The 19,250-nt window shown below is 44.2% G+C and overlaps 1 protein-coding gene across 1 annotated transcript in view; it reads left to right on the top strand.

Annotated features, from left to right (window-relative positions):
- ITGBL1 (integrin subunit beta like 1) overlaps positions 1-17,708 on the top strand; it is a 1,057,888-nt gene extending 1,040,180 nt beyond the window's left edge. The window contains exons 10-11 of the mRNA XM_069205062.1: positions 9,590-9,703; positions 16,780-17,708. Of these exons, the coding sequence (XP_069061163.1) occupies positions 9,590-9,703; positions 16,780-16,871 (206 nt within the window). The 3' untranslated portion in view covers positions 16,872-17,708. The remainder of the gene's footprint in view (positions 1-9,589; positions 9,704-16,779) is intronic.
- The last annotated feature ends 1,542 nt before the right edge of the window (positions 17,709-19,250 follow it).

The raw sequence follows: 19,250 nt of genomic DNA, 5'->3' as shown, positions 1-19,250 counted from the left end.
TTAATGATAAAGTGAGATTTTTCATCACTATTCTGAAAATACCACTTTTAGAATGTTGCAAAAAAGAACAGATGATGCACAGAATGCAGAACAAATCAAACATTCACCCCCAGTCACAAAGATCTGGGTTTAAAACATTATTTTTTTTGCTCACCACGCCACCCCAGGTTGGACCCAGCCATATGCAAATCAGTCTTGACCCTGTTCCTTATGGGAACAGTCCAGTCAAACTGCCAAGCCAGGTCCTCCCTGGACCGGAAACAAGCATCCTAGGACCAGTTTCAGGGTATCACCCTTCATCAGCTAGGCTAGCTTGAATCCAGTGGCGCAGTGAGCACCGGGACCCACGTCTGGGCATAACCTTCCCACTTGGGACGACAAATGCAAAAAGAACAGATGATGGACGGAATGCAGAGCAAATCAAACATTCACCCCCCTCACATAGATCTGAGTTTAATCCATCATTTTTTTTGCTCACAACGCCACCCCAAGTTGGACCCAGCCATATGCAAATCAGTCTTGACCCTGTTCCTCATGGGAATAGTCCAGCCCGAACTGCCAAGCCAGGTCCTCTCTGGACCGGAAACAAGCATCCTAGGACCGGTTTCAGGGTATCACCCTTCATTAGCTAGGCTAGCTTGAATCCAGTGGCGCAGTGAGCACGGGACCCACGTCTGTGCATACCCTTCCCACTTGGGACGACAAATGCAAAAAGAACAGATGATGGACGAAATGGTGGATTAAACCCAGATCTTTGTGACTGGGGTGAATGTTTCATTTGCTCTGCATTCCGTCCATCTTCTGTTGTTTTTGCATTTGTCGCCCCAAGTGGGAAGGGTATGCTCAGACGTGGGTCCCGTGCTTGCTATGCAACCAGATTCAAGCTAGCCTGGCTGATGAAGGGTGATACCCTGATACCGGACCCAGGATGCTTGTCTCTGGTCCAGGGAGTACCTGGCCTGGCAGTTCGGGCTGGACTGTTCCCATGGGGAACAGGTTCAAGACTTATTTGTATATGGCTGGGTATGCCCTGAAATGGCATGGCAAGCAAAAAAACTGAAGTATTAAACCCAGATCTGTGACTGGGGGTGAATGTTTGATTTGCTCTGCATTCCTTCCATCTTCTGTTGTTTTTGCATTTGTCGCCCCAAGTGGAAAGGGTATTCCCAGACGTGGGTCCTGTGCTTGCTATGCCACCAGATTCAAGCTAGCCTGGCTGATGAATGGTGATACCCTGAAACCATTACCAGGATGCTTGTTTTTGGTCCAGGAAGGACCTGGCCTGGCAGTTTGGGCTGGACTGTTCCCATGGAGAACAGGGTCAAGACTGATTTGCATATGGCTGGGTCTGCGCTGGAATGGCATGGCAAGCAAAATAACTGATGGATTAAACAGAGATCTGTGACTGGGGGTGAATGTTTGATTTGCTCTGCATTCCGTCCATCTTCTTTTGTTTTTGCGTTTGTCACCCCAAGTGGGAAGGGTATGCCCAGACGTTGGAGTCCATGCTTGCTATGCCACCGGATTCAAGCTACTCTGGCTGATGAAGGGTGATACTCTGAAACTGGTCCCAGGATGCTTGTTTCTGGTCTAGGGAGGACCTGGCCTGGCAGTTCGGGCTGGACTGTTCCCTTGGGGAACAGGGTCAAGACTGATTTGCATATGGCTGGGTCTGCGCTGGATTGGCATGGCAAGCAAAAAAACTGATGGATTAAACCCAGATCTGTGACTGAGGGTGAATGTTTGATTTGCTCTGCATTCCGTCCATCTTCTGTTGTTTTTGCATTTGTCGCCCCAAGTGGGAAGGGTATGCCCAGATGTAGGTCCCGTGCGTGCTATGCCACCAGATTCAAGCTAGCCTGGCTGATGAAGAGTGATACCCTGAAACCGGTCCCAGGATGCTTGTTTCTGGTCTAGAGAGGACCTGGCCTGGCAGTTCGGGCTGGACTGTTCCCCTGGGGAACAGGGTCAAGATTGATTTGCATATGGCTGGGTCTGCGCTGGAATGGCATGGTAAGCAAAAAAACTGATGAATTAAACCTAGATCTGTGACTGGGGGTGAATGTTTGAATTGCTCTGCATTCCGTCCATCTTCTGTTGTTTTTGCATTTGTTGCCCCAAGTGTGAAGGGTATGCCCAGATGTGGGCCCCGTGCTTGCTATGCCACCAGATTCAAGCTAGCCTGGCTGATGAAGGGTGATACCCTGAAAACGGTCCCAGGATACTTGTTTCTGGTCCAGGGAGAACCTGGCCTGGCAGTTTGGGCTGGACTGTTCCCATGGGGAAGAGGGTCAAGACTGATTTGCATATGGCTGGGTCTGTGCTGGAATGGCATGGCAAGCAAAAAAACTGATGGATTAAACCCAGATCTGTGACTGGGGGTGAATGTTTGATTTGCTCTGCATTCCGTCCATCTTTTGTTGTTTGTGCACTTTTAGAATGTTGGCATTTTCTAGCCCTAATCATTTAGCACCTGCAGCCTGTCTCTGGGTCACATCGTAGCCAAGGCACGATGCCTTGCTTCACCAAACTCCACTATGCTGCATGGTTCATCGATCAGTTCAGGACTTCACAATGCTGCCTGCAGCCTTCTGGGAACTGGTGCTTCACGACACGTCCTAGATGCAGGACTTTGCGTGGCAAGCCCCTCATCGATGGCATCCTCGATGATGATACAGGACTTTGCATAGCAAGCCCCTCGTCAACGGCACCCTTGACGATGACACAGTGTGTTGCATCACAGCTTTGCAGCTCCAATGGTTTACTGCTGAACGACATATCCTTTATACGGAGCTCCACAACACTCCACAATCTGGATTTAAGGTACTCTTATTCAATGGGCCTAACCAATGCTCCATCCTGGTATGCCTGAACTGGTGACTTTGCCCCAGTCCTGGTTGACCAGATAACAACTGTTGGTGCTTTGTGCTATTTGGCTCTCTTTCCACTTAACTCTATAAAATTGCACAGCTCAAGTTTTGCTGATTGAATTTTTGGTGTTCTGGTCTTAAATTATGTATTACATTGTTAAGCTTGACTGCTCTTGTGCCGAGCTATTAGAGGGTTCAGCCAAGGTTAATTTAGGGTTTACTTGTGACTCCACCCTAAGAAGAATTGTTGTAGATTCTTGAGTAGGGTTTCACCCCTGCCCCCTCAACCAGTAAGCCAATTTCTTCTAGTGGGAATTGAATTAGGTGTGCAAACACTGACCTCCACAACAAATAACCAATGTCAGGAATCAGGAAAAATCACGAATAATATGTATCCTTTGCAACCTGTGTGGTTTTAATATTTTTTTCTGACACTGAAAATTCCCAAAAGTATGTTTGGAAGTTTTAAAAAAATCATGAAGCTCAGATGTACACATATTTCCTCAAATCCTACTCAGTCGGTTTGCATACAAACGTGCAATCCCCAAATGTAACCTTATGTGAATATCCATTGAAACAGTTTTCCCTGTATTGTTCTTTTTTTTATGTTGAAGTGTGTTTCCGGAAACCACCTAAAAAATATTTTATGTTTTGCTACAATTCCCTTACTACCCAGTTATTCCAACATTTCAACGATAAAGTGAGATGTGCATTTAAAGTGGGGAAAGCCATTGGGTATGTTTGCAGTCACCCACAGATATATGACGTGGTGAATGTCCCCACTATTGCTAATGACCACCCATAAGCATCCGGTGGGAACCGCCTTTTTCCTAACTCCTTTTTAAACTAACAACTACAGAGAAATGTGATCCCTAGTGGAGGTTCCACTGTTTTAAGGGCGGCCTGAACCTGTCTTTAGCAACTGATTTACGCAAGGGGAGGAATATATATCAATTTTTGGACGCCCAGGCATCATATTGGAACAACAAACATGTGCTACGTAAATTACTTTTCAAACTTGGTGTAATAAATGTCTCGGCTCAACAATATAGGTATTTTTTGTGCTTTTATATTGCATTGACTTTGCACGTTGCAAGGGCACTTACCAAATGTTACCCCTCGCTCACTTATCCACTCAGCTATTCTTACAAGTTGAATGGCTAAAGAACTGATGGTTCCCCGACCTTTGTTGACCGGTGAGCTCTAGTCGGTAAACGGGCTAGGATAGAACAAAGAGGTCGGTAACACAAGAGAGCGGTTAGCAGATTTGAAAATGGGCCCTTCAAGGAGTGGGGGCAGATTCATGGAAAAATGGAAAAATGCAGACTTAGACGCACATCTTCATCGGAAAGAGCTTTTAAGTTTTTTTCAATTTACAATCATTCCTCGATGTATGTCTGAAAAGCTGCACAGATCTCCAGGAGTACTTTTGGGAATGTCATGTAACGGATTCCCTGGGCTCCTATCCCTCCTGTGCATAATTCTGCGTAATTTAGAATTATGCACAGGGGGACTGGAGGCCACAATGCAAATACAGTTTTTTTTCTTCTTTTTGGTGGTAAACATTTTTCCCCTTGGAGAAAGATCTTCTGCTATGGTCCCCCCAAATCTGTGGGTGATCCTTTCCTCTGCCACGCCCACGAAAGAATCAGATTGGGGTTTGTGAATACCCACAGGCTTACATGTTTATGGATCTTCACAAACTAACAAGGCAAAGCACGACTTGCAATGGCCACTTCCTACACCTTCAGTGATATTTACCAATCTAGATTTCTGCACACTCGTGGCAGAGAAATGTCAGAAGTAAATGAGCTTATGACTGGCAGGCATAAATACATTTACTACTGCAGAATTCAGAAAAAGAGTCTTAGCAAGGTTAAACGAGGTATTTCGACCAAAAACCTATGTCAAAAATGTTTTTGTGAATAGAACCCTTGGTGAGTTTTGAGAGTAAGTTAATTGGGTGAAAAAAAATCATTAAAAAAAAACCTTGGGGGGAAATGCGTTCTTCTTCCCTCTGTCATCGTCCTCTTCCTGTTCCCGGGTGCACACAGGCTCCCAGCCAATCACCACGCTGCTGTCTCCAGCATGACAGCAGTGTTGTGATTGCTCTGAGCAGTGTGCTTTGCCGCTCAGACTGGGTATGGGAACCTGGGCATGTTTTCCACTCGGCTGTGCAATACAGCTGGATACAGAACATGCAAAGTGCACATATCTGTTTGGCCGGCACAACATGGCCGGTCAAACAGACATGCACACTTTTTAGTGCACATACCCTTCATCCAGCCCTCCTCTGCCCCCACTCCCACCAGCCCAGCCCTGTTCCTTCTCCCAGGAAAATTAAAATGATAATAGCGTACCGTTATTATCATTTTATTTTTCCTTTCCCCACAATGCAGTGGGGCGATGTTCCTCTGCCTTAGCGAAGGAGCCATCCCTGCTTACAGCAAAGGAAATCCAAAAAGCATAGTCTACATCAGAGAAATCCTCAAAAGCGTTTTTAGCTCTTCCTCCACTTTTGGGATTCTATGAGTGTCCAACTCTAAACCAGGTCGAAAGTCTTTTTTTATTTAAAAAAAAAACTATTAGTAGCCATTACAGTAAACATGAAATACACTGAAAAGATTCAGAAAGAAGATACTGATTGCAAGATTTTTCATTAATTAGTATGAAGAAGGTAGGAGGAGACTATCAAAGCATCCATCGGTGCCTTATTGTGGCGCTTGTGATGTGAGTTTCTCCCACTTCCAGCTTTCATGGCCATCTAATGCCTTTCACCAGTGTCATTCATAGGGGAATTATGCTTGTCACTCAAACACCTTTTGGCTATTTTATGAAGCTACTGAAGTCATTGATACTATGACGAGGTGTGTCAGAATTTGAAAGTGACCCTGAGAAAGTGGTCCTACCCTCTTGGTATGCTACAGAGTACCTGAACAAAATGCACTTTCCTGTTCTCTCTTTGTCTTGACACATAGACCAGGCCTCTCATCTGTTGTATGCTTTAACTCCTTTTGTGGACATGCCTGTAGGGTATTTAGACAGAATATCGGAAACAGAAATATGGTGGACAAAAATATTGTGTCAAGAAAAATACCATGAAGATAAGTTTCTAACGTAAGCAAGGTTTTACTACATATAACTCTATACTTTGACACTATACATATCTTCAAGGTAAGTAAATGTGGAGTTAATAATAGTAAACTATAATTACCTTTTTGCACTTAACTTCTCAATATTTTGGTTCTCGATCTTTTTGAGACAATATTATGCCCACACCATATTTTTGTTTCCTTCAGTGATTCGTCTGTGGTTTATAAGACTGCTGTGTTTCTTGCTGAAGAGATTGTATGATGGAACAACGCATGGGCCAACCACGCATGCCTGAACAATGCGGTCGGAACAACAATGATATTGCTTCCATGCATGCCTTTACCACGCATGCCTTTACAACGATTTTTCATTGTAAAAGAATGCCTACTAAAGGCATGTGTGGGAATGGCATGTGTGGTTCTAGCATGCCACCCCACCGTCCTCCCTAAAAGCACTACTACCCTGACCCCCCACCCAAAAACACTACTACCCTGACCCCCACCCCTGCCCTAAAAACACTACTACCCCACCCCTCTACCCCCACCTCTAAAAACCAAAGTATCCCAACACACCCCACACACCCTGAGCCCTAAACCCTTCCCGGACCCCCACCCAACTGCCCTAAATACAACCGACCACCCACCTGCCCTAAAATCAAAGCTACCCTGACCCCCCTAAAATCAATACTACTCCGAACCCCACACCCCCCCTAAAAAGCAAACTACCCCCACCCCCCAGCCCTGCCCTAAAAAACAAACTACCCAGACTCCTCAATCCTAAAAATAAAACTACCTCAATACCCCCCACCCACCCTGAGGCCTAAAACCTTCCCCAACCCCCACCCGCCCTAAACCCAACCGCCCCTGGCCCTAAAAATAAAACTACCCCATCCCCCAACCCTAAAAACAAAACCACTCCGACACTCCAACCCGCCCCTAAAAACAAAATTACCCCCACCCCTAAAAAGCACACTACCCTGACCCCCCACCCCTGCCCCTAAAAACCAAACTACCCTGACCCCTCACCCCTAAAAACTACCCCGACCCAGCCCCACTTACCTACGCCGACCCTCCACCCCCCACTAAAATCAAAACTATCCTGGCCCCCGTCCCTAAAAGAAAAACTACCCCACTCCCCACCCCCACCCCTAAAAACAAAACTACCCCACTCCCAACCCGCCCCTAAAAACAAAACTACCCCCACCCCCACCGCTGTCCCTAAAAACCAAACCACCCACAACCCTACCTCAAACCCACTGTCCTATCACAACCCCACACCCCGCCCTTAAAATCAAACCTACCCCAACCATCCCACCCCTAAAAATAAAACTACCCTGCCCTCCCACCCCACCCCTAAAAATAAACCTACTCGACCCCCACCCCGCTCATAAAACCAAAATTACACTGATCCCCACCCCTGAAAACCAAACTACCCTGACCCCCAGCATTAAAAACCAAACTACCCTGACCCCCACACCTAAAAACTACACCCCAACCCTGCCCCACTTACCTACGCCGACCCCCCAGCCCCAAAAACCAAACTACCCCTGCCCCTAAGACCCATACTACCCCCACCCCACCCCTAAAAACTACCCCAACCCTGCCCCAGCCCGACTTACCTCCCCTGACCCCCACCCCTAAAAAACAAACTGCCCCCACTCCCCCCTTAAAAACCAAACTACCCCGACCCCTAAAAACTACCCCAACCCTGCCCCAGCCCCACTTACCTGACTGCATCCTCTCCCAATGCACTCTCCCTTTTTTCTGCCTAAACCACGCATATGCGTTGTTCAGCACATGCGTGGTTAAGGTAGGGAAAAAGGGAGTCATTGTTCATGCAAGCGTAATTACGTATGCGTTGTTCCGGACTCAGTGTTCCGGATATAACCCGCTGTAGGCAGGCAATTAAGTATCACGAGTTAAAAACAGGTGTTTTTTTCTAAGATGGGCATTCCAAAGGTGTTAGATTGATGCTTGAAGGCCTCATATGTTCTCTTTCAAAGTTAGAAAGTATAGTCCATGAAAATCCAGTTAAAACAAGATGGTAAAGAAACGTGCAGTTTGTGCTCAGTTTAAAAAAAAACACAAAAATGCTTTTCGTGTGCATGCAAACATATATATTTCCAAAAGAGAATGTGTTGCTGAATGCATTGTGTTCCATCCATATTTAACTGTAAACTTACACGCCTAAACATTCACAAAGTTTCACTCACAGTAATCAACATAAAATTAATGACCCAGCCTTTGTTAATACACTTGTAAACTATATCTCAAAAACTCTCAGCAGCTTTTCACTATGACTTTACAGATTCAAGGGAAAGATGTACAAAAATTTGGGGATAACGATTTCCGAATTGCAATTTTCTGCAAATTGCAATTAGGAAATCGCTATTCCTAATATATGAAGCCTTTTTACTTCTAACTAGCGATATCCTATTGAATCGTAAATCGTCCTACCTCATGAATATTAATGAGGTAGATCGCCATTTGTGACCTACTATGAATCACAGCAATCACAGGGATAGTTTTTCTTTTAATGCACCCCTTTTTCCCTCAAGGAAACCAGGATGTGATTACAAATAGAAAATTAAACATTCAAGACCGTTGCCTGCTCTTAAATAAAATTTTTTACATTCTCAAAAGGGAAGGAGTACCTTGGGAACCCCTTCACGTTCGTAAATGGGTTACCACCCCCTTCGAGGTGTCTGTAAAATGTAATAATGTGGGGCTACCTGAATTTGTTCTCAAAACATTAATAAACACCACTTTAAATCGGCATTTGGAAACGGATGCCCTATACACGCCCAAAAGGAAAACCCAAATTGTGATTAGGAAGCAGGATAGGAATTGCACTTTGGGTTTTGTACATTTAAAAATGATTTTTTGCTGTGGCAAACAGAATTGGTCTGTTTGTTACTTCAAAAAACCTTTATTGATGAAGCATTAAGGATATTAATTGGAAGCCAGGGCACCACCCTGTTAGACAAACGTGTTTTCAAGAGGAGTCGATTCAAATGTAGTACATTAAGGTTTTAGTCGATCGCATGCTCTATTGGTTATTCTATTCAATTTTTGTATTTCGAAATACATATATTGCTGCATTTACTCTTGTAACATGTTGATATTTCGCCCCCATGTGCTTCAGCTTTCCTGACGGAGAAAATGTAATGTTGCTATGTTGAATTAAAAATACACTGCGTGTGTTTCTTTATCATAGAGATACATGGAGTTGACTGAATAATGCTGACATGTCTAAAACTCTGAAGAAATAGGGTCATTTTTTATTACTGTAGTCCCAGAGACACCTGTCTGAAAAGGGAACTCTGCCTCTGTGAAGACTGGCGTCTCTCCCATCCCCATCAATCTTGGCCGAGCAATACAACATTTTAAATGTGCTGTGGCTTGATTGTTGCTTTATCGAGCAAAAAAGAACGTCTGATTTTAAATTGTGATGAAACAACATTGTGAAAGGGTGGCATTACGCAGAGGGGCACTTTAAATGCTAAACCTCACGCTTTTCCTTGATTACCTGCTTTGAAGACTCAAGCTTGTGAGAAGCAAACTGTGTATGGTACTAAAGTGGCCTAAATCAGGTTTAACTGCTAGCAATGATCTTTGTAATTGCAGGTTCCTGTCACTGTGGAAAGTGCATCTGTTCCCCACAGGAGTGGTACATCTCCGGCGAATTCTGCGAATGTGATGACAGAGACTGCGACAAGCACGATGGCCTTATTTGCACAGGTGCAGTAGAGATTAGACATTTCACTTCCCTGAGAAAGCGAATTGCGCAAGTTCTAAGCATTGTATCTTCTCACGAAGTTCTTATGTCCGCTTCCAGTCTTTAGGAAAACAACTCTAATTTCTCTATGGTTCTTGTTATGGCATAAGGTTGAAGAGCCCTCTATCTGTTTCGAGTGGGCTTATGCCTCAGAGCATACTAGCTTTGAACGACAACAATAAGGTGTCCCCAGAGAGGTTTTGAATGTCTACTTCATTTATATGATGTGTGGTGGTGCAATCATGCACGAGCTGGGCATCAATGAAAAAAGAGGTCCTGCAGCAGCCACAATAGAACCCATTTCTTTGCAGGGTCTTAATTTTTAGATCTATTCAATTGCAGACCAATTATTCCATGCGATATTGTTCACTACAACATTGTAAGATTAGACTGTGTGTTTATGCATTACTCACGTGTAAGCACAATTCTGGTGGTATGTGTAAAGTAGCTGGAGTTAGTATACCCACACACATCTGCGGTATCATCAACAAGCACTGGCAAAGCCAATAGGTCTCGCCTGTGAAATATCTATTGGATTTGTCTATTTTATTTTAGACTTGTTACAGCAGTGTTGCTAAAAGTGGGAGAAAAAACGTTATGGTGTACTCAACACAAGCCTGGGGAGGCCCAATGAAAAGTGCCTAGCGTCATTTTAATGCCTGCCCTGGGCAGGCATTAAAGAATGATGCTAGAATGGTGCAGAGAAATCTTGTAAATTTCTCTGCGCCTTTTTTTGGGCCTCCCTGCGGGGGAAGGCTTCCCTTGCATACATTATTCTTGGTAGGGGTATAATGTGGCACAAGGGTTTACAAACTGGCACAATGGTGACATTGTGCCAGTTAGTAAATACGGTGCAGGATGGGGACTCCTTTGAGCCGCCATAGCATTAAAAAAATGCTAAGGCAGCACAAGGGGCTTGCAAATGACCCCATAAGTGTTTACATGGCTTTTTATGTATATAAACATGCACTTTAATATACTATTTACATTGCAGTGACAGGAGCGTGATGTAGGAGCGTGTTTTAAAACTCAATCACACGCACTCACAAGTAAACGTACGTTTGTGCTTGAAAAACAGAGTAAAATAAAGGCACAAAATTGAATGTAAATATAACTCTGATTCGCCAGGTAACATAACTTTTAATTCTGGGTGGGCCTGACTCGAGTTTGATGAAGATTGATAAATGCTTTATAATTGGTTGCTTAGGTAGGTGTTTATGAATGGCTTCTTTGTATAGAACTATAATTTTAAAAAGCAAATAAATATCAAGTCAAGTCAATATTTTCAGCGGCTCTGCAGTCTGTTGGGGTTGTTTTGGAAGGAGGGATTAGAACATAATTGGCAAGGACATAACATCGTTTTTCAGCTTGTCTTTGGGGAAGGGGCTGGGGTGAAAGTAATGACCCTTCTAAATTGGAAGACACCAGTTTTATAGCTGAAGTTCGCCCCTGGCAAGAATATACTGGACACAGCCACCGGGAGAGGAGATAAACATAGAGAAGGAGTCCTTTGTTCATCTCGTGCTCCTCCAGAACAGGCAATGGGCACAGTCACACTCAGGAGTCAAACGGAAAGGCTGTTGTTATTTACAGTATGAACTACTGAAGAGCAGACCCTGGAGTGTGTACTTTCTTAGTCTTTAGGGAACAATTGGGGAGTTTATCCAGACGTGTCAGTTTTTACTGCAAGCCTTTCGGAAGCGTCATTAACAAACAGGACAAGTTTAACTAAACGTTATGGCTTCTATGCATTTTAGGATTTGTAAACTTAGCTTTGGCAAAGCTGTTTCATTTTAAAATGGTTTTAAAACGATTATGAATAGAAGCCAACCTGTGTTTGGTGCGCATGATAGCTGTCATACCAGGAAATGTTGGAAGAATTAAAAGTGCTTTAACTAATAAAAATAATGTTATGCTGGGAAATGTTGTCCGCACACCCTGGGGTATCAGTGGAGGAGTGAATATTTATGTCCAGTTATTAGAGTTTATTTGTGCAGTGCTCTACTAAAATCTGAAGCATTTTTGATGAACGTGTGCACACTTGTAATTTCCCGGTATAACATTACCTTTACACTTTTACACCGTAAAATAGGTAAAGTTAACCAAATACAGCAAAATGGCAGCCAATGTGCCAAATGTGACAACCGGGAATGGCACTTATATAACTGCAATGTAAACACTTGTTTATATGTGTGCTTACAATAAAATGAATTATCAGTCATAGAAATGTTAGACTAGGAAATTACAAAGATGCACGCAGCTATGGTTGTAAGTTTAAAAACAAATATGACGCGGCGTACCTTGTCTGCGTCATAGCGCTTTTTGTTTAACATTCACCTGTGCTGCACCGTATAGACAACAAAATTGACAAGTGATGTTCTACTATCAAATATTGAAATGAAAGTACTATGACTAATAAAAGCACTATAATATTGGAAAATGTTGGCCGCACGCCCTGGTGTAGGCGGAGGTGGATATTCGTGACCAGATCTTAGAGTTCGTGTGTGCAGGGCGCATACTGAAAGCTGGAGCGTTTTTATTATAATGTGGGGTCAGAGTTGTAATTTTCCGGTATAATAGTACTTTTAATAATGGTAGAATTTCATTTGACTGTAGACCTGCACGTACAGAGCGTACATTTTAGTGACGTAAGCGTGATTCCCCGCTGTCACACTGTTGCTGTGTTTGACTTTAAGTATTTTGGCCCATATTTGTACTGTTTTTTGCGTCGCGGTTGCGTCATTTTTTGTGACTCAAAAGCGGCGCAAACTCAGAATATACAATTACATTTTGGGCCATATTTATACTTTTTGACGCACAACTGCGCCAATGCAGTTGTGCGTCAAAAATCTTAACGCCGGCTAACGCCATTCCAAAGCGCCATGCGGGCGCCTTATTTATTGAATGACGTTAGCCGGCGCAGCTGACTGGTGTGCGTCAAAAAAAATGACCCACACCAAGCAGCGCCGGCGTAGGGGAAAATGGAGGTTGGGCGTCAAAAAATGGGGCAAGTCAGGTCTGAGGCAAAATATTGGCCTCAACCCGATTTGCGCCATTTTTTTGACTCCCAACCCCCATTGAAATGACTCCTGTCTTAGCACTGACAGGAGGCTTGCCCCCTTGCCCAATGGCCATGCCCAGGGGACTTATGTCCCCTGGGCATGGTCATTGGGCATAGTGGCATGTAGGGGGGCACAAATCAGGCCCCCCTATGCCACAAAAAATAAAAATAAAATACTTACCTGAACTTACCTTAAGTTCCCTGGGATGGGTCCCTCCATCCTTGGGCGTCCTCCTGGGGTGGGCAAGGGTGGCAGGGGGTGTCCCTGGGGGCATGGGAGGGCACCTCTGGGCTCCTTCTGAGCCCACAGGTCCCTTAACGCCTGCCCTGACCAAGTGTTAAAAAATGACGCAAAAGCGGCTGGACGTCATTTTTTCAGGCCCGCCCACTCCCGTGCGTCATTTTTGCACAGGAGTTTAAATAAGGCGCACATGCCTTAGAGTCATTTTTTAGAAGGGAACGCCTACCTTGCATATCATTAACGCAAGGTGGGTGTCCACGCTAAAAAATTACGCAAACTCCAAGATCTTTGGCGCTAGACGGGTCTAAAGCCAAAGTATAAATATGGAGTTAGTTTTGCGTCGGATTTGCGTAAAAAAAAAACGACGCAAATCCGGCGCAAACAGAGTATAAATATGCCGCTTTGTGTTTGTGCCGCTTTTACGTCAAAAAAATGACGCAAATGCGGCGCCAAAAAGTATGAATATGGGCCTTTGTTGTGCATCATTACTTTTAATGTGTGAGTGCATGCGACTGACTCAAAAACGTGATGAAATCACACTTGTGTTGGAGAAAAAATGGAAATGGAGTGCATTATACTTCTGCCATCGCAATGTAAACAACTTATGCATGTGCCTGTTTAGTACAAAAAAGTGAAGCAATGTCAAGGCTTTATGAAAACACCTGTTTTCAAAGTTAAAACTTAGTAAAGTGCACTGACAATTAAAAGTAATGCTGGACAGACACGCAGAGTGAAAATGAACGCATTATGTTAAACATAAATATAATTCTGTTTTGCTGATGCAGTTTTACTTACATGCATCAGACCACATGGCAAGAGCCGACTATGTGAAAAATGCAACAATGGGGACTCACGCTTACAGCACTAGAATGTAAACACTTTATTTACGTGTTTCCAATAAAATGAAAGGCTACATTTTTACAATGGCATGAAACGCTGTCATTAGTAGGCGTAAAGTTATACCGGAAAATAGTGTAAAAAATAAGAGTGCTGTGTAATGAAACCCAACGGAGCACACTAAAAAGAACAAGGACCATAAGAAGTGTACATATAAATAACTGAAGTTAACTATTTATACTAAGAACATTGTAAGGGGTTAACCTTATTGTAAACAAGCAACAGCGACATGGCTACCATGGGGGATGGAAACCGCAAGCAATGACTTGGTGGGAATGGACGCAGGGGGAGGATGGGTGAAGCAGCAATGAGGGAAAGCAAAATGGGGGAAGGGGTGGGTGCAGATTCGAGGGCAAGCAAGGGTTCAAGAGGAAATCAACAATGCGTGCGAGAAGGAGAAACATCTTGCAAACACATGCACTATAATGGAGTGCTACAACTCAAAAACAAGCGTTAGGAGTGACGTTTCAGCTGGAAGAAAAAAAACAGTACCTGAATCTTGTCAGGAGCAGCGGACAGGCATTGATTCAATTGAATCAATCTGTGCTTGGTCCCTGCTCCACAGCAAGCGTCGGAAGTGATGTTTTGTCTGCACTGATGAATGACAATGGCTGCACAGAAGAGTGAGGCAGAAGCACACAAATGGTAAGCAGCAGGAGGGCTCCAAGCCCTTTTTGGCCATAAGAGTGCCTTGCAAGCGAGACACATGCGCAAGGGCATGCTGTCGCGGGCTCGACCCTAAAAAAGAATAAAAAATAATCTGAAAAAAAACAAATAAGTTAAAAATTAAATATTTAATTGTGTCTTGGAAAAGGTTATCAGCTGCAATAATTTAAAAGTACTGGAGAATTGTCTGTCAGAGACCTCAATAATATAATAAGTTTGAGCCAATTGAGGGATGTCTTATTGACAGATCAAGATCCCCAAAAAGCACAAGTGTGTCCTAGATAATATAGATATATTGCACCAACGCTGACCAGCCTCACCTGATCAACCACCCTTCACACAAACCTTTTAGTAAAGGCAAAAATGGAACTAGGGTATACATTCAAGAATGCAGAGGTGTGGATTACAATCATGTTCCTCTAAATTACTAAAGCGATTGCAATCGCATAACATAAGTGGGACACATCAGCAAGATAGCAAAACACTTGTTAAAACATTGAAAAAACTATTTACTCACAGTTATTCTTAAAGAATGAAAATACTAGGGATATGCTTTTCTGTGTGTCTTAGCTCTTGTGTCTTGAAAGGGCATCCTCTGCTCCTCGACTCATTGAGTACTTTTTCTGCTTTCGGAAAAAATCTTTCTCAGCAATAGGCTGTGGCTTACAAAGTCCTGCCGGATACAAGACAATATATATTGAAAACAAAAACAGCTCTGTGTTACTCTGACAAGCACTATGCAGGTTGTTTGTGAAAGCTGGAAATCCAAATTAAGAAGAAAATCACAAAATCCCACGTTCCATAGCCTAGGCATGCCATATTATTATAAAGGGTGCATACCCTAAAGGTTGGGTGGAAGCGATAGCGGCTGATGGCCTCAGCGGTACTTTAATGGCATGGTGGACTTTTTCTAGTTACATAGGCGGTCATTCTGACCGCGGCGGGCGGCGGTCGCCGCCCGCCATGCGGTTACCGCCGAATGACCGCCCCGTGGTAAAAAGACCGCAACGGTCATTCCAACTTTCCCGCTGGGCCGGCGGGCGACCGCCAAAAGGCCGCCCGCCGACCCACCGGGAAAGCCCCTGCAACGAGGAAGCCGGCTCCGAATGGAGCCGGCGGAGTTGCAGGGGTGCGACGGGTGCAGTGGCACCCGTCGCGATTTTCACTGTCTGCTAAGCAGACAGTGAAAATCTGTATGGGGCCCTGTGAGGGGGCCCCTGCACTGCCCATGCCAGTGGCATGGGCAGTGCAGGGGCCCCCAGGGGCCCCACAACACCCGTTCCCGCCATCCTGGTTCTGGTGGTGACAACCGCCAGAAACAGGCTGGCGGGAAGGGGGTCGGAATCCCCGTGGCGGTGCTGCAAGCAGCGCCGCCATGGCGGATTCCCTGGGCCAGGGGAAAACCGGCGGGAAACCGCCGGTTCCCCTTTTCTGACCGCGGCTTTACCGCCGTGGTCAGAATAGCCCAGGAAGCACCGCCAGCCTGTTGGCGGTGCTTCCGCTGCCCTCCGCCATGGCGGTCATGGACCGCCAGGGTCGGAATGACCCCCATAGTCCCAAATCTCATTTGTGCAATGTAAGATTTAGGTGGCCATTTTAGATGGAATCTTTTCTTCATGGGTTTAATTACTGCAGCTCCTCCCCTTTGATATCTTAACTCATCAAACTCCTTCTGTCACACGAGTTTTAGAAACGTTTCATGAGGATTTCTTGAAAATACTTTTTTCTCTAAAACTTATTTGGAAGCTGTAGGTAATATGCACCGTGATTTGCGACAGCGTTATTTAGGGCCAGATGTAGCAAAGGATTTTACCCATTCTGTGTCTATGGGAAAAAGTGTTCGTACATATGGCCCTTAGTGTGGTAGGAACATTTAAGGTTGGCTCCATATTATTTTCAAGTAAAAGCAGTCTTATGTGCGATAAAAGGCAAAATGATTATAGCATTGGGCACTTTGCTGAGAGCACAGTTGAAAAGATGCTATTAGTTGTCTGAAGGTCCATATTTCTGGCAGTCACTTACTTGAAAATAAAGTGCTCTGCACAAAGGGAACACGTGTGCCGCTCCGGCGAGAAGCTTCTGATTACGACCTCCCACCCTCATTAAGTAAGGGATTTGAATGCGCTGCCGTACATTTTGATGGTTATAATTATACCCTGTTCCCTTTGTTGTAGGCAACGGCATATGTAGCTGTGGAAACTGCGACTGCTGGGAAGGATGGAATGGAAATGCCTGTGAGATCTGGCTGGGGACTGAACATCCTTAATGTTAACTAGATACGACGAGGGTCAGAATGCTCCTTGTTTGTAGACCTCTTGAATGGAGGGAAGAAAGTCAATTCACTTATACGCTGCAACAGGACCTGACAATTGGATCACTTCAAGCATATGGAATTGTGTGGATCTACCAAGACTGTCTTGATTTGAACAGTTTTTTTTAAAGTTAATGAGAGAACAGTCTAGCGACACTTTCAATTGCTGTTCAACAGTATTATAATCATCAAAAGCCCAACATTTTTTGGTCAACCCCATACAGGAGGTGCTGTCGATCACTGTTTGAGACTCGCATGCTTTTCCTTGTAACCTGCGTTTGCCATAACTCTCTCCTCACAAAGCAATGTCTAGTCTAGTATTTTTCTTTTTTTGCTTGCAAACCATGTGCTGGAGAGGTGACCTATTTGACCAACCACCGAGATTGGTAAACATGATGATCTACTTTTAGGTTTGTGATCCTGTGCAAAATTGTTCTGTGGTCTAGACTTCATGTTACAAGTAAATACCCACACAGTAGAATGATAGCCCGTTCAGCAGTTTGAAACATTTAAGAAAATAAGGAAGTATTTGCTATGGTAAAGAATATTGCCATACTGTTTTTGTACTGGTGTTGCTTAAGCGTAAAATTCAATTAAAAAATAAATTAGAAAAAGCCAACGTGCTGTAAGTTACTGGAACATATAGTCTCTTACAAATCTCCCACAAATATGTGTTGTTTCTTTTTAATTTTAATACAAAGACCAAAAAAACTCTAATTTCAACTAGTTTAGGGTACACTGCGTCATAAAAACAATTTAGAATAGTTCAGTAAGGAGGACAATTTGATTAACGTAACTTAGGGCCATATTTATACTTTTTGACGCAAAACTGCGCTAACGCAGTTTTGCGTCAAAAAAATTAGCGCCGGCTAACGCCATTCTGAAGCGCCATGCGGGCGCTGTATTTAATCAATGACGTTAGCCGGCGTTAGCCGCCGGCGCTGCCTGGTGTGCGTGGAAAAAAACAACGTACACCAGGCAGCGCCGGCGTAGGGGGATATGGAGCTTGGGCGTCAAAAAATGGGGCAAGTCAGGCTGAGGCAAATTTTTCGCCTCAACCCGATTTGCGCCATTTTTTTCGACTCCCAACCCCCATAGAAATGACTCCTGTCTTAGCAAAGACAGGAGTCATGCCCCCTTGCCCAATGGCCATGCCCAGGGGACTTATGTCCCCTGGGCATGGTCATTGGGCATAGTGGCATGTAGGGGGGCACAAATCAGGCCCCCCTATGCCACAAAAAAAAATAAAAAATAATACTTACCGGAACTTACCTTAATGTCCCTGGGATGGGTCCCTCCAGCCTTGGGTGTCCTCCTGGGGTGGGCAAGGGTGACAGGGGGTGTCCCTGGGGGCATGGGAGGGCACCTCTGGGCTCCTTCAGAGCCCACAGGTCCCTTAACGCCTGCCTTTTCCAGGCGCTAAAAAACGGCGCAAAGCGGCCGTACGTCATTTTTTTTGACCCACACACTCCCGGGCGTGAATTTTGCCCGGGAGTGTAAATACGGCGCACATGCCTCGGAGTCAATTTTTTAGATGGGAACGCCTACCTTGCATATCATTAACGCAAAGTAGGTGTCCACGCTAAAAAATGACGCAAACTCCATGGACTTTGGCGCTAGACGCGTCTAACGCCAAAGTATAAATATGGAGTTAGTTTTGCGTCGGATTGCGTAAAAAAAAACGACGCAATTCCGGCGCAAACGGAGTATAAATATGCCCCTTAGTGTACACACACATGCATCGAAGCATGCACACACATGTATATTACTTCCTAATGCTGGTCAGTAGGACATTTGCATTTCATCTTGTTTATTATTCAGCTATTGTATCATTCCTAAGTTATTTATGCAATCAATTTCTTTTTGGACTTTTTCATGTTACATTTTGATTATGAGTGAAATGAGGTTCAGGCTCAGCACCATTGAAAACCCCCAAAATAACACATTGCCCAGGATACTTTGTCATGAACTACCAGGAAAGACAGAAGGTCACTAAACTCAATGAGTTATTTGGTGCAGTGCAGCACTGAGAGTATGCTGATTCTATTCAGTGAGAGTGAGCATCTGAAAAAGTAAGACAAAGACATCAACCAGTATACCCACTATTGTGTCTGATCTGATATTCTTTCTTCTTGGCAAAGCAAAATCCCACAGCAATAATAAAAAAATAAATTAGAAAACAATGTATCAATGTGACTGATGTTATGCATTATTTGTGGGAAGCACCAGTGTGTACTCCTGAGTGCCTTTTAGTTGTATCATATACTCCCTGCGATTTCTATTGTGAAGATATAAATGATTAAAACTGGAATTAAAGAATCCTTTCTTCTCCAC

This window comes from Pleurodeles waltl, chromosome 8 (genome assembly GCF_031143425.1).
Source record: "Pleurodeles waltl isolate 20211129_DDA chromosome 8, aPleWal1.hap1.20221129, whole genome shotgun sequence".
NCBI classification, from domain to species: domain Eukaryota; kingdom Metazoa; phylum Chordata; class Amphibia; order Caudata; family Salamandridae; genus Pleurodeles; species Pleurodeles waltl.
The sequence above is the reverse complement of the archived record's forward strand: the minus strand, read 5'-3'. Positions and strand labels throughout refer to the sequence as shown.